Genomic DNA, 12,967 nt, shown 5'->3' with positions numbered 1-12,967 from the left:
TCACGGATTGAAACAGCTCCCCCCACCCCCACGACAACCCTGTTTTCATTCTTTCTTTGTTTGTCATCAAGAATGTGGTAATAAATGTCCCCTTTCCCCTCCCTGCCCTTTTCTGCCTTTTTAAAAGTAAACTTTTTATTTGGGAATGTTTAGGGATAGTACAGAGTCCTTGAAGACCCCTCTCACAGCGGCTCCCATTGCTAAGAAACTGACCTTAGTGTATCCCTGTCGCCAGGCGGGGACTCTGACGTCCCCATTCTCCCCACTCTGTGTTTCTCTGTTCCAGGCTCCAACTCAGGATTCTGTCAGACCCGCTGACAGTCTGTAGTCCTGGTTCAGCAGAGATGCTTAAGGAAGACACGCGCACACACACGCATCCAGTAGAAATGAGCACGTCTTTATTTCCTCTCTCCTACTTTTATACAGCATGTTGATTAAGACAAGGGAAAAGAAGAAACATCCTTTCGTCAGCTCAATCCTTACAAGCAGGGATAAACATTCCCAGGAAAACTTTGTTTAGGGTCACAGTGCTCCGTATTTCTTATCAATTAACTTGTGGTTAGTTATTCCCAGGCAAACACACACATATATGTATATAAACTTTACACTTGGCAGAACATTCTTTTATCTTCTTAAGACAGCAACAAGGACACAGTTCAAAGAGTTCATACTTTCTCACAAAACTCCTTGTTTGCTAAGCACAGCAAAACTTAACACTTTGTGTGCGTGAGCCCACAGGATTCTGCCCAACATTGAGCCCATCGTTTTATACTCATATAAACATGACTGTAGGAAAACTCCTAGAAGGGAATTGATGGGTCAAGGGTATATGCATTTTTAGGTTTTTTCTTTTTCTTTTCTTTTTTTTTTTTTAGTACTAGGGATTGAACCCAGGGGTACCTAACCATTAAGCCCCATTCCCAGCCCTTTTTTACGTTTTACTTTGAGACAGGGTCTCACTACATTGCTTAGGGCTTCTCACTAAGTTGCTGAGGCTGGCCTCAAACTTGTGATCCTCCTGTCTCAGCCTCCAGAGTCACTGGGATGACAGGTGTGCATCCTTGCACCCAGCTTGCACCTTTAATTTTGTGAGAGCCTAGAAAACTGTTTTCCAAAATAACTGTACTGACAGGCAGTCCCACCAGCACAGTGTGAGACTGTTTCTTTCTCCACATCAGTGCCAACTCAGTGTATTCAACTTTTTATTTTGGGGATTTTTTTTTTTTAATCTTTGCAAAACTACAGGGTAGAGAAAACTAAAGGGACCACACAGCCAAGCATGGTGATACGACCGGCCTGTAGTTCCAGCTACTTGGAGGCTAAGGCAGGAAGATCATTTGAACCCTGGAGTTCAAGGCCAGCCTGGGCATAGTGAGACCTACCAAATAAATATAAAGTAAAATAACAAAACCCCCAAACATGTTATACACATATAGTGGGATATTATGTAGTCATTAAAAGGAATAAAATTCTGATATATGCATATTGCAACCCAAATGAACTTTGAAAACATTATGCTGAGAAAAACAATTGAGACAAAGAGCAAATATTGCCTGATTTCACTTTTATGAAATAAGTAGAATAGGCAAGTTCACAGGGACAGAAAGGAGACAGACGTTACTAGGGGCTGGGGGTGGGGGAGTAACTGTTTAATGGGAGAGTTAATGGGATAATGGAGAGTTCTGGAAATAGAGAGTGGTGATGGTTATACAATATTGTGAATGTATAGTTGATGCCAATGAATTATACATACAATAATGGTTAACACAGGGCTGGGGGTGAGGCTCACTGGTAGAGCTCTGCTTATCTACCATGTGCGTAGCCCTAGGTTCCATTTCCAGCACCACAAAAAACTGGGGGGGAGGGTAATATGGTTGATTTTGTATTATGTATATTTTACAATTCAAAATATTTTGGGGGGGTTGGGAATATAGCTCAATTGGTAGAGTGCTTGCCTCACATGCACAAGGCCCTGGGTTCAATCCCCAGCACCACAAAAACAAAAAACAACAACAAAAAAAACCCCTTTCTTTGATTTTGTTTTGCTTTTTTTATACCTTTATTTTATTTATTTATTTTCATGTGGTGCTAAGGATCAAACACATGCTAGACAAGTGCTCTAGAGCCACTGAGCCCCAGCCCCAGCCTCCAAAAAACCTTTTTTAAAAAAGATCTGAAATGGGACCTTTTTTTTTTTTTTTTTTTCCTTCCAAAGGATTGTCTAACTAATTGCTTACAAACAGAAAAGTAAGTTTCAGTCCATTCTCCGGAGTTTTCTATATATAAAATTATATGACCAGAAAATAACTCATAGATTGAATCATGTTGGGGATGATCCTACCCAAAATTCTAACCTGAGTCCAATAATGAGGAGGCAGCAAACAAATCCAAATAGAGGGGACCTCCAATTTTTTCCGTTAACCTGAATTAATACCTAATGTTGAATTAGGTTAAATTTAGATGAAAAGGCAAACTTTTTAAAAATAAAAAAATAAATGTAAATCTAAAAACTACAAATAATGTGAAATTAAGGCCATATCAAATTGTTGACATTTCAGTAATCTCTGACCTATAGAAAGAACACTTTCATATGATTCAACCTACAAATTCTCTTTCTCTTGTGTTCATACCTCTTATTTCTTTGCCGTGTCTAATTGCATTGGCTGGTACCTCCAGAATGATATTAAATACTCGATAGTGGACACCCTTGGCTCTGATGACTTTTCCAGAATTCATAACATTTCTCATTTGATCCATAAGTACTGGGTGTTATTCGGTTCTCTCTTAAAGTTCCATCTCGCAGGGGGAAGGGCCTGTCATTCTCCTGCTTGCCATGACGGTCAGTTTTTGTTATCAAGGATGTGCTGCCCCCTAACCATGATTCCAGTCACTTGTTTTGCAAGCAGTATAAAGTGAAGCCTAGAGAGGGAAAGTGACCCTTCCAGGTCACTCCTGAGTTAGGGCTGGACCTCCAGTTCCCTTGTTTGTGGGATGCAGGTCACATTGTGGGTTAGAGAACTCAGGTCCTTATTTCACCTCGTGACCAAACGGGCTCAGTTTCCCCACCTGTCGACCAGACATCAGGTGGTCCGGTGCCGGGGTCTCCCGGTTCTGAGCGCGGACGGTGTGAACTGGGCATCTCATCCAGCACTGGGCGTCTTCACACCGTCCCCGCTGCGTCCCCACACCGTCCCCGCTGCGTCCCCACAGTACCTGTCCTCCTGGCCCGGAGCCCCGTCCTGCTGGGGATGAACTCATCCTTCTCGCCGCGGCGGCCGCCGGCAACCCTTGGACGGCCCGGGGCGAGAGCGCGAGCGGGGGCTGGCCCTGGATCGGGACCCTGAGCGGGGTCGGGGGCGCGACCCTCTGCGCGGGGGACCCAACTCGGCTTCCAGAGTGATACTGCCGGGAAGGAGGGGGCCGTCAGCACCTGGACCCCGTCCCCAGAGACCCCAGCCTCCGCCCGCTGGGTCGCCCACTTCCCAGGAACTCGATCTTCATCCTCCGGGTCCCCATTCCCTCTCCACTGTCTGCTATTACGGGACTCCTCCCCAGGGACCCCCAACCGCTTCTCCAGAAGCTCCACCCCAAATTACCTACCCCCCCCCCGGCAATACTCCTTTACTTTGCATCCTTCTCTCTCCCTCCTGCCCGGACCCTATTTGGTCCCGACCCCAGGGACCTCCAGAATGCCAGCTGTAACCCGGGGGCCCCTGGAGAGCCCCCTCCCCGCCCCCTCCCCAGGTTTCCACTTCGGGATTCTAACTGGAGTCTCACGAAACCCCGCCCACGTGACCACACCCTTCCCGCCCAAGTCACGCCCAAAGTGCTGATTGGCTTAAAGTACGAAACTCCGCACAGCCATTGGTCTGACACCTCGTCCGTCTGCCCGTCCCCCAAGGCCCGCCCCTTACTCACACGCGCTCGCGCAGGGCCGCCTCTCGGGCGGCGCAGGCTTCGCCTTCAGCTTCGGCCGCGCTTGCGCGCCGCAGCACCTCGTCCAACCGCTGCGCAGACTCCGTGGCCACCGCCTCCCAGCGCGCCAGGGCTTCTGCGGGCACAGGGGGTGGGGTCGGACTGGACTACCGGAGCCCACCCGCGCCACTCACGCCAAATTTAGAGTCTGCCTGCCTCCTGCATGCTTTGCTTTATTTGAATTAAATTGTGTGCCATTCGCATGGAGTTCACATACCCTTTTATGGGTCGATATCATTTTTGTGAGTCGTTTACAAGGTGTTTTCATATTTTGTTGCATGTGTATTGTTTTGTGACGTTTGCATGGCCTCTGCATGTCATTTGCATTCCTTTCATAAGTTTTCGTGTTTATTTGCATGACAGTTGCAGAACTTTTTCATTAATGTACAGCATTTGAGTCTTTAAGAACACGGTAGCTCCTCCCATCTGCAGCCCAGCCCACCCTATTGCGTCCCAACACACCTGTCAGCTCCCCGTTCTCGACCCCCATCTGGGTTCCCTGGGCTTTGGCTTCTTCCATCTCAGTCTTCAGTGTCTTTAACTGCGTCTGGAGCCGGCTCTGCGGAGTGGAGGGGGACGTGGTGGAGGGGGAGGGGAGAGGTGGAGGGAGTGGTGAATTGGGACAACCTGTTCTTGGGAGAGTGACACTACATTGTCCCGTTGCCTGGGCTTTGTTGGGAATATCCTTTTGGGACCTTGTAGTTGTAAAATAGAAGTGGCCTCTGAAGCTCGGGGGTACTGAATAGTGACAGCTGCCTGCCTGGGGGAAGATTTCTGTCTAGATCTACTGTCCCCCTACCCCCAAGCGACCGGAAAGTCGAAGTGGCTTAGCTACGAGGTGAGACAGGCTCCAGTTCCAATCCCAGTTCCATCCAGGACTCACTGGGTTTCAAACCAACCTAAGACAATCCGATGTTAACAATGACTGGGTTTCTGGAGAGCGTGTGGCTTACAGATCACCCCTGTTAAACAGACCTGGCCTCCCCAGGGCATCTTCTAGTGGTGAAGGGCAGTCAGAACTCAGAACCCAGCGCAGGCTGCTTCAACAGCAGCTGCTCCAGGCCCTTCTTTGGGGCAGGTAGAAAGAGGGCAGGATTCTCCTGATTTTTAAAGCTCAGATGCTGCCTAACCTCTGCTAGGCAAGTACACAGAGGTAGACAGTAGTCACTCAATAAATGCAAATGATTGGGCTTTGAGGATGGTTCTTCTATGAAGCTCAGGCTGGGGAGGGTTAAGAGTCTGGTGTGTGTGTGTGTGTGTGTATGGGGGGGGATGCCCCAGAAAAGGGGAGGTCCTGGCTGCTACCTCCCCCAGAGGACAATTTTAGCTTCCTAATTACAGGTGACATGAGTGTCCCTCTCTCAAAATAGGACTGGACACTGGCTTGAGGGGGGGCTGAGTAAGCACATAGGGGAAGTTAGCATAGGGCCTCCCCAGGTGGGCTCAGGGGTCTGGGGTTTCCCCAGCCATGATTTATCTGGCAAATAACAAAGAAAAGTTTGTCTTATTTAGTTAGAAGGTAGACTGCAAGGTGAACTGGAATTATATGTTGGAATTATGGTGCTATTCTCGAGGCTCTCTAATTGAAGAATCTGGGAAACAGAAGCACAGGGAGGGAGCCTAGGGCTGTGTCCAACACCCTCTCCCCCAGCCCTCCCCCTGCCCACCTACCTGCCGGTTCTCGCAGGCCCTGAGAGCCTCCTCCAACTCGCGGCGGACACCCTCCGCCTGCTCCAGCTGCCTGGCCAGGGTCTCCTCGCGCCGGGCGGCCTCTGCCAGCCGGCGCCGCAGCTCCTCGACTTCGGGTGCGGGGCCCTGGGGGGGCGCTGTGGCGTTGAATCCCGGCTCCGGGCAGCGGGGCCCCCGGGCAGCGGAGGCGGCCAGATTCCAGGCTACCAGGGCCCCACCGGCCGCCGCCGCCGCCAAGAACACGGCGACCCCGCACAGGGCCAGCACCCGCCACGCGCGCCCGGGCTCCGGCCCCGGTTCGGCCATGCCGCTGTCCCCAGCTCTGGTCCCAGACGGCCACGAGCATTTAATTGGCACCTTGAGGCGCCAGGGACACCCACGGTTCCGCCCCACCCTGTGGCTTCCCGTGTCCTACGGGAGGGGTTGGACCCCCTCCAGGGGTCAACCCATGCTGAAGGTCACAAGAAAGGGCCTGGGTACAAGTCCTGCCTCTAAGTCCCACGAGCTCCCCTCTGGGCCTCGGTTTCCCTCTCTATGCAATGGGGACAGCAGTAGCCTCGGGCTCGGTGGGAGTCGGGAGCACATCTGCGGGAAGCTCCAAAGACCGCACCTGCGAAGTAGGGCCGTGGGGAGGGTCTGGGGGCTGCTGTCCACATTCTGTCCGTGGGAGACGGTAGGTTTCTTGATTAACCGCTGGCAGCCCCTTCTGTGAACCGCCTCGAGGGCGGGAAGCGGGACCAGCGCATCTCCGCGCGTCTTCTCCACGTGGCCGCTAGGGGGCAATCTTACAACGGGAGTGCGATCCAGGCTGCTGCTGGCTCTTAGAACCCCATCCCTCTTCTCCCTTTTTCTCCACCCCCTCTTCTCTCCTGGCCAGCCCTCCTTCCTCTTCTATTTTCTTGTTCTCCTCTCCCCTTACCTCCATAAGGTCCTTATTTTGTTTTTGACATCGTTTCCTCTTTGTAGCACCTGCTCTCCTTCCTTAAAGCTCTTCTGCCAAAGGCATTCCACCCCAGGATCTTTGCACTGGCCATTTCCTCCACTACGGAACCCTCTCCTCTCTTTTTGCTTAAATGACTCCTCATGGATGGTGGCTTCCTCCAGGAACTCTGCTCTTCCACTAGCTCAGGTCCCCTTTTGACCAGCTCCCACCTTTATGTTTCTGATTTCTGGCTGCCTCCCCCATCAGACTGGGTTAGAGCCCCAAAAGCCAAGTGTACATTTGCCTTGTTCCCATCATACCCACACAGGTCTGGTGCATAGTAGGTGCACAATTATTGTGAGTTGAGCATGAATGTCTGTGTGTCCACTTCATTCCAGATGAAGAAACCAGAGCCCAGAGAGGCCGAGCCTCAGGCCAGAGACACACAGCAGCAGTTGGGCATAACCTGCAACTCCTAACTCTCAACCATTTCTCAGCCACTGGGTGGGGACGCCGCTTTGGAGTCAGGTCTCAGAGGTAGAGGACAAAAAATTAAGGGTAGAAAAGAATGGCTGGGGAGAAAAAGTTTATGCCTGGATCATTGTGTGCAGGTTTGGGGATCCCAGTGCTCCTATTGGGCAGATCTGCTCTCTCCATCCCCAAAACACAGCCCAGAAGTGGTGGGGAGGGGGAACAGCAAGGCTGCCTTGGGGCTCTGCAGCGGCCCAAGTTGGGGGTGAGGGGCAGGGAGGGAGCAGGAAAAGGGAAGGGGCCACGCGGGAAGGTTTGCTTCCTGAGCAGAAGAAAAGTCACCAGAGGCGGAGGCTCATTTCTCCAACAGCGTGGAGACCCCGAGCGAGTCCAGTAAGTTCCCTGGACCCCAGTGTCCTCAGCCCCAAGGGGCTGTCGTGGGAGGAGGAATGACTCAGAGCTTGCAGAGGGGCACCCTGAACCCTTCCTGAGACCTTTGGCAAGCCCGGAGCAGAGGCAGAAAGGGGACAGGCAAGAGACCCCCTGTCACTGGATGGAGCATCCTGAGGAGGTCCCCCAAGGGAGGTGGACCTCTGCTCAGGCCATGAGGGTCCTGGATGCCATTGCATAAAGGGGCTGGGGATGTGGCTCCGTGGCAGAGCGCTCGCCGGGCATGTGTGAGGCCCTGGGCTCGATTCTCAGCACCACATGAAAACAAAGATAGTAAAAAAAGAAAAAAAAAAGAATTTAAGGATGGGTCGAATGAGACAGAGATTGATCTTATGACCTGAGGCAGGAAGTCCACACTCTCGAGAGACGGCGCTGGAGACGGTCCTTGGCGTGTGCGGTCTGTGAACCCCACCTACGAGGGTGTTGGTGGCATGACCCGGTGATCCTGACCTACTCGGGTTTCTCCTCCTCCTCTTTCTTCTCTTTCAGGAAAAATTTCTACTGATGCCCGTCTGGGGGTTTCAAGGCTCCCCTGGGTGAATTTAAACGGCAGATTTGTGTGACCTTGAGGGTTTTATCGGAGTGTGATATATGGATGGGGTGATCAGATCCCCAAAATGGAAATTACAGAGAAACCTATTTGTTGAGCAAAAAGCAGCCTTGGACTTGTTTTCTCTAAGCCAGGTGGAGAGAGAGGTCATCTGAGGACCTGCGGGTAAGGTCGGTAACTGACGGAGTAGTTTTGTTGGCGGTCAAGGTAGGCGGGAGTGCAATTCAAATCTGGACATGAAATCATGTGAAGTAGAATTTAATAAATGGCTGCTCTCATTTTGTCCCATGTGTTCTTTCTTCCTGTCCCTGTGTCCTCTGTCCTGCCTCACACCCTGTAGGGCACAAGTTCTCATTGGAGGTGTTTTTGGTCCCCAGAGGGCACTTGGCAATTTTTCTGTGATTACAACCAGGGGAGGGAATGTGACCACTGTCAGGGGTGCTGCTAAATGTCTACAGTGCACAGGATGTCCCCACCACAAAGGACCATCCAGCCCAAAATGTCAGCAGGGCTGAGGCTGAGACCCTGACCCAGACTCAGGAGTGAGCAGTGAGTGCTCAGGCAGCAGGCAGAGCATGGGCAAAGGCCCTGAGGCAGAATGGAGCTTGGCCAGGTCCACACACAGAAAAGCTGAGGGAGGGTGGAGGTGGGGGCTGGGGAACGGGGAAGTCAGGGTCCTGATGGGGGGACTTTGAGGGTGCCTGGGAGAACAGTGGGAGAGGAACTGTGGGACCCAAGTACAGTGCAAAAATCTGGGGCATAGGACTTCTGGCTCCATGGACAGGAAATGGCATGAACAATAGTTGGGATTCCAAGGAAACTCGGAGGAAGGGAGAAAATAAAGGTGGAAAGGACTGGGGGTCCTGAGAGGAGCCAATCAGGTGGGTGAACTCCCTCAATTTGGGAGAAGTAGAGTCTCTGGAGAGGGATTCGCAGAACTGGCCAATGCAGGATGAAGGAGATCCTGGGAGTGGAGAGGGGGGAACACTGAGAGAATCCTGGCCTGGACGTGTCTGCAGATTCTCACGAAGTCCCAACCCAGCGCTTTCTGGGGGAAGTGGGACAAGGGTCAGGGCAGCAGTGATTTCCTCATTAGAACCACAGACATCAGGAGGGACCCAGGGAGGGGAGCCGTGGTTGGCGCTATCAGCTCTAAACACGTTGAGGGTTTTTAAGAGGATTCCAGTACACGCTGTGATCCCAGGGGCCCCGGAGGCTGAGGCAGGAGGATCTAGAGTTCCAAGCCAGCCTCAGCAATTTAGCGAGGCCCTAAGCAACTCAGTGAGACCCTGTCTCTAAATAAAATACAAAATAGGCTGGGGAAGTGTCTCAGTGGCCAAGCGCCCCCTGGGTTAAAAAAAAAAATTAATTCCAGCCGAGAAGGTGTGTGTGGGGGGGAGGCCTGGTGGTGTCTGAAGGCGTTTGGGAAGGGTGCCCACACCATCCAGATGTCCACCCTCACCTGCAGGGGAGGACTCAGATGCTTGGGGTGATACAATGACACTCCAGAAACTTGAGAGTAAGAGGTCTTTCCTCCCAAAAGAGATGTTTATTTTTTGGAGCTCAAAGACCCCCAGAGGAAAGCCACACCCACCCCAATACAGCAAGAGGCAGCGCCCCCACCCTCCACCATCCCCGGCCCAAGTAGGGAGGCTGCCCAGGAAGCAGCCCCGCTCCCACCCAGCTCTCGGCCTCCCCTCCCCCATTGCCCCAGTCCCTCCACAGCTGCCCCATGGCCCCTTCACTTTAACTCGTCCCCTCTCCCCTCAGCAACCAGCTGGGTCAAGGGACAGTCGCTGGGAAAAGCAGAGATGCAGCCGGACGAGTTCAGATTGGGGCCTAGGAGACAGGATAAGAGAGACTCAGGATAGACTGAAGGCAGACAGCACAGAGCCCGCTGCCTCCTAAACCCCGCCCCCGCCCGTGAGTCCCCTCCCTCTCCTCCCGCAGCTCCTCTCTCCTCCGCGCGGTGAGGCCCGTCCCCCCCCATCCCTGGGAGTCCCTGCCCCCCTGCCAGCGCCCCCAGCTTCCTCCTCCCCAGGGCCGCCCAGGATCCTGACCCTCTGGCCTCCTGGGGCCTCAGAGCTGCAGAAAGGCGAGGCTCAGGCTCAGGAGCAGGAGCGGCGTGGACATCTGCAGAACGATGATGGCCTTGGAGCTGGCCGGGGTGGTCTGGGTGTTCTCCGTTCTAGGTGAAGACGGGGGACTCAGGCAGCCGCCGGGCCATCATGTTGCATGACAGCCCTGGCCACCCTCCCCACCGAGCCTCGTCCCCACCCCAGTCACTGGGCAGTAGCCACCTAGGGCTCTTGGACCCTACGGACAGAGTCTTCCTTTTCGAGGACTTGAACCTTACCCCACCCCCCACCTCAGAGGCAATGTGGATTTTTGGAGCTAAGCGGGTGGGGGCGGGGGGGGGGTTGGAGGTGAGAGAAGCATGGCCCAGGGGGGCGGGGGTCTTTGACCTTGGTCGCTCCAGTTTTGTCAAAGTCTCCTGCAGCGTTTGGTTCAATTTGGTGAGCTCTCCTGGGGGGCCAGATAGAATGAGGGGGCATCAGCACGTGACCGTGCCCCTCACCCACCAGGCGCTGGGCACAGCCCCGCCCCTTCTCCAGCCGGGTCCTGGACGCCCTGCCCCGCCCCTCCAAGTCCCGTGTCCGCTTCTCACTCTCAAGTTCCCGCACTCGCGCCTGTAGCTGCAGCTCCTGGGCCTTCAGTTTCCCCTGGGACAGAACAGAGGGTCAGAAACCGGTTCTGAGCCGGGCGCCGGCCGCAGGCCTGTCATCCCAGCGGCTCAGGAGGCCGAGACAGGAGGATCCTGAGTTCAAAGCCAGCCTCAGCGACTTAGTGAGGCTCTAAGCCACTCAGTGAGACCCTGTCTCTAGATAAAATACAAAAAAAAAAAAGGGCTGGGGACGTGGCTCAGTGGTGAAGCGCCCCTGGGTTCAATCCCTGGTACCAAACAATCAAAAAAGAGTTCTGGCTTTGCAGTGGCTTGTCGCTATCCTGGGCATGAAGCCCCAGTTCCTGCTGCCACAGGGCTTCCCTCTAAACTCCTTTCACATTCCCTGACAACCTCTCTGCACCTCAGGTTCCAACCTCCAAGAATGGCCACCAGCCTGCACCCCCACAGGGACACCCATAAATGTGGGCTCCTTTAGATAGGGGTTTTCAACATGGGAATTGGGAGGCTCTCTGTGTCCAAACCCTAGCAGAAATTTCCAGATCCTCTACCTTATCACCCAAGAAGATTTAGCAGATTCTTGTCAAACTCAGAACACGCCGTGATTTCCCAACTCAGACGATCAGGGTCTCAGTGAAAATTTCAGATTCAGTAAAAATTTCCAGAGCCCCTTCTTCAAGGCCTGGTGAAGTCATGTCCAGCCCTGAGTGGGGGTTTCTGTTTCCTGAAGACCGGGACCCACTGAGAATTTAAGCTTCCCCACCCCCGGGCCCTGGAAAACAGTCTGCAGATTCCTTCAACTCCTGCCGGGAATACCCAGGCCCCTGATGTGGGGGCTGCTGAAAGTTTTAAGGACTCACTCACACCAGTGCCCTGGGAAGAATTTGGTCCCTAAATCCTGGTGGGGAAATCCAGACCTTCCTATTGTGGGGGACCAGGGACAGATTCCCAGCTTCCCCTCTCCCGGGGTCCTGTGGGGCCCCAGCCCTCCCTAGGGTGCCGGTGGCTTACCACAGACTGGTTACAGGTGTCAGCTCGGGTCTCGGCCGCCAGGCTCTCCTCCTTGGCTTGGATCAGCTGCTTCTTCAGGAGCTGGGTGACATTCTGGCACTGCCTCTCCAGCTCCAGACCATTCTGGCAGGCTTCACTGTAATATTTGACCATGAAAATGGACAGGGCGATGATCAGGCCCGCCATGACGAAGCCCACCATCAACCACAGCCAGCTCCTTCGAGGGCCACCCTCCTTCATTTGCTCATCCAAGGGCACAGGCAAGTAGTGGCAAAAAGAGGGTGCCATCCCCATTTCCCTAAGATGTAAGGGGTTTGGACAGAGGCTCCAGCCCTGGAATCTTCTAGAGACCGCCCCCTTATTAGCATAGGGGAGTTCCTAATAGCCAAGTTCCAGGAAGTCCCCTGCCTGAGCAAGCTTCAAAACATTCAGGTTTTGGTTTCAGTTTCCCAGAAGAGAGATAGGTTTTATTTTTCCTGAATTTTCATCCTCCTCAGCTGGATGCTGGCCAGTGAGATCCCCTAGGAGGGAACTGGGAGCCGATGGGACAGCCATGTGTTGTCCCTGCCCTCTCCTGCACCCAGGCCTCCTCTATCCCTGTACCCTGACCTCAGAGGCATGGTCCGGCCACCCCTGCTGGGCCACCCCCCAGTCGGGGAAGCCGAGGCCGCCAGGTTGAGGAGTCAACAGGGGCTAGGGCTTGGTTGGAACCTTTGAGGTGGGCCCAACAGGCCTGATTTTGTGTTCGGGGGGTCTCCGGGGGTGACCCAGCAGCACCTTAGGGGGACCTGGGAGTCCGAGAGGGTGCTGGGCTGGAACCAGCAGGAAGCTGGGAACCTGGAGAGGAGGAGGTGGCTCAGACCACAGTGCCCCATTCGTCACCCAGCAGCAAACCAGGTACCCCCACCCACCCCACCCCCTGCCTCTGTCCTGGCTGCTGCTTCTAGAATCTGCGCCTGCAACTTGGACAGGCCCAGCGAGAGCTCTGCTTGCTTCTCCATATCGTGAGGCAGGAACAGGACTGGCTTCTCAGTGTCTAGCAGGGGCCTCCTGGAGGGGCAGACCACCCACCAGGCCTGCTGCTCCGGGCAGGTGGCCAGGGGTGGGGAGCATATTCTGAAGAAAGGTGCCAGGTACCATTTGCAACCTGCTGATCACAAAAGGCCAGAAGGGTCATCCAGGGGACAGGCCCAGGAGGAGCTGGACCCTAGGGTGG

At 53.8% G+C, this 12,967-nt stretch overlaps 2 protein-coding genes across 2 annotated transcripts; both read right to left on the bottom strand.

Annotated features, from left to right (window-relative positions):
* Positions 1–3,254: 3,254 nt before the first annotated feature.
* Ccdc194 (coiled-coil domain containing 194) lies at positions 3,255–5,970 on the bottom strand. Its single transcript, XM_026389881.2, has 4 exons — positions 5,647–5,970; positions 4,438–4,534; positions 3,919–4,051; positions 3,255–3,402 (listed from the first exon to the last, which is right to left on the bottom strand). The coding sequence occupies exons 1-4, from the start codon at positions 5,968–5,970 to the stop codon at positions 3,255–3,257; spliced, it is 702 nt and encodes a 233-aa protein (XP_026245666.2).
* A 3,654-nt stretch (positions 5,971–9,624) lies between these two features.
* Positions 9,625–12,101, bottom strand: Bst2 (bone marrow stromal cell antigen 2). Its single transcript, XM_026390020.2, has 5 exons — positions 11,752–12,101; positions 10,726–10,780; positions 10,523–10,583; positions 10,118–10,245; positions 9,625–9,896 (listed from the first exon to the last, which is right to left on the bottom strand). The coding sequence occupies exons 1-4, from the start codon at positions 12,043–12,045 to the stop codon at positions 10,137–10,139; spliced, it is 519 nt and encodes a 172-aa protein (XP_026245805.2). The 5' UTR covers positions 12,046–12,101; the 3' UTR covers positions 9,625–9,896; positions 10,118–10,136.
* Positions 12,102–12,967: the final 866 nt, after the last annotated feature.

Source organism: Urocitellus parryii, chromosome 3 (genome assembly GCF_045843805.1).
Source record: "Urocitellus parryii isolate mUroPar1 chromosome 3, mUroPar1.hap1, whole genome shotgun sequence".
Taxonomy (NCBI): domain Eukaryota; kingdom Metazoa; phylum Chordata; class Mammalia; order Rodentia; family Sciuridae; genus Urocitellus; species Urocitellus parryii.
This window is presented reverse-complemented; position numbering and strand designations above follow the sequence as displayed.

Coding starts and splice junctions, on each gene's coding strand:
- Ccdc194 (XM_026389881.2), bottom strand. CDS start 5,970: ATGGCCGAACCGGGGCCGGAGCCCGGGCGCGCGTGGCGGGTGCTGGCC. Junction 4,535..5,646: donor GGGCCTGCGAGAACCGGCAG/GTAGGTGGGCAG, acceptor TCCACTCCGCAG/AGCCGGCTCCAGACGCAGTT. Junction 4,052..4,437: donor CGAGAACGGGGAGCTGACAG/GTGTGTTGGGAC, acceptor CTGTGCCCGCAG/AAGCCCTGGCGCGCTGGGAG.
- Bst2 (XM_026390020.2), bottom strand. CDS start 12,045: ATGGGGATGGCACCCTCTTTTTGCCACTACTTGCCTGTGCCCTTGGAT. Junction 10,781..11,751: donor ACACCTGTAACCAGTCTGTG/GTAAGCCACCGG, acceptor GTTCTGTCCCAG/GGGAAACTGAAGGCCCAGGA. Junction 10,584..10,725: donor GCGAGTGCGGGAACTTGAGA/GTGAGAAGCGGA, acceptor CTGGCCCCCCAG/GAGAGCTCACCAAATTGAAC.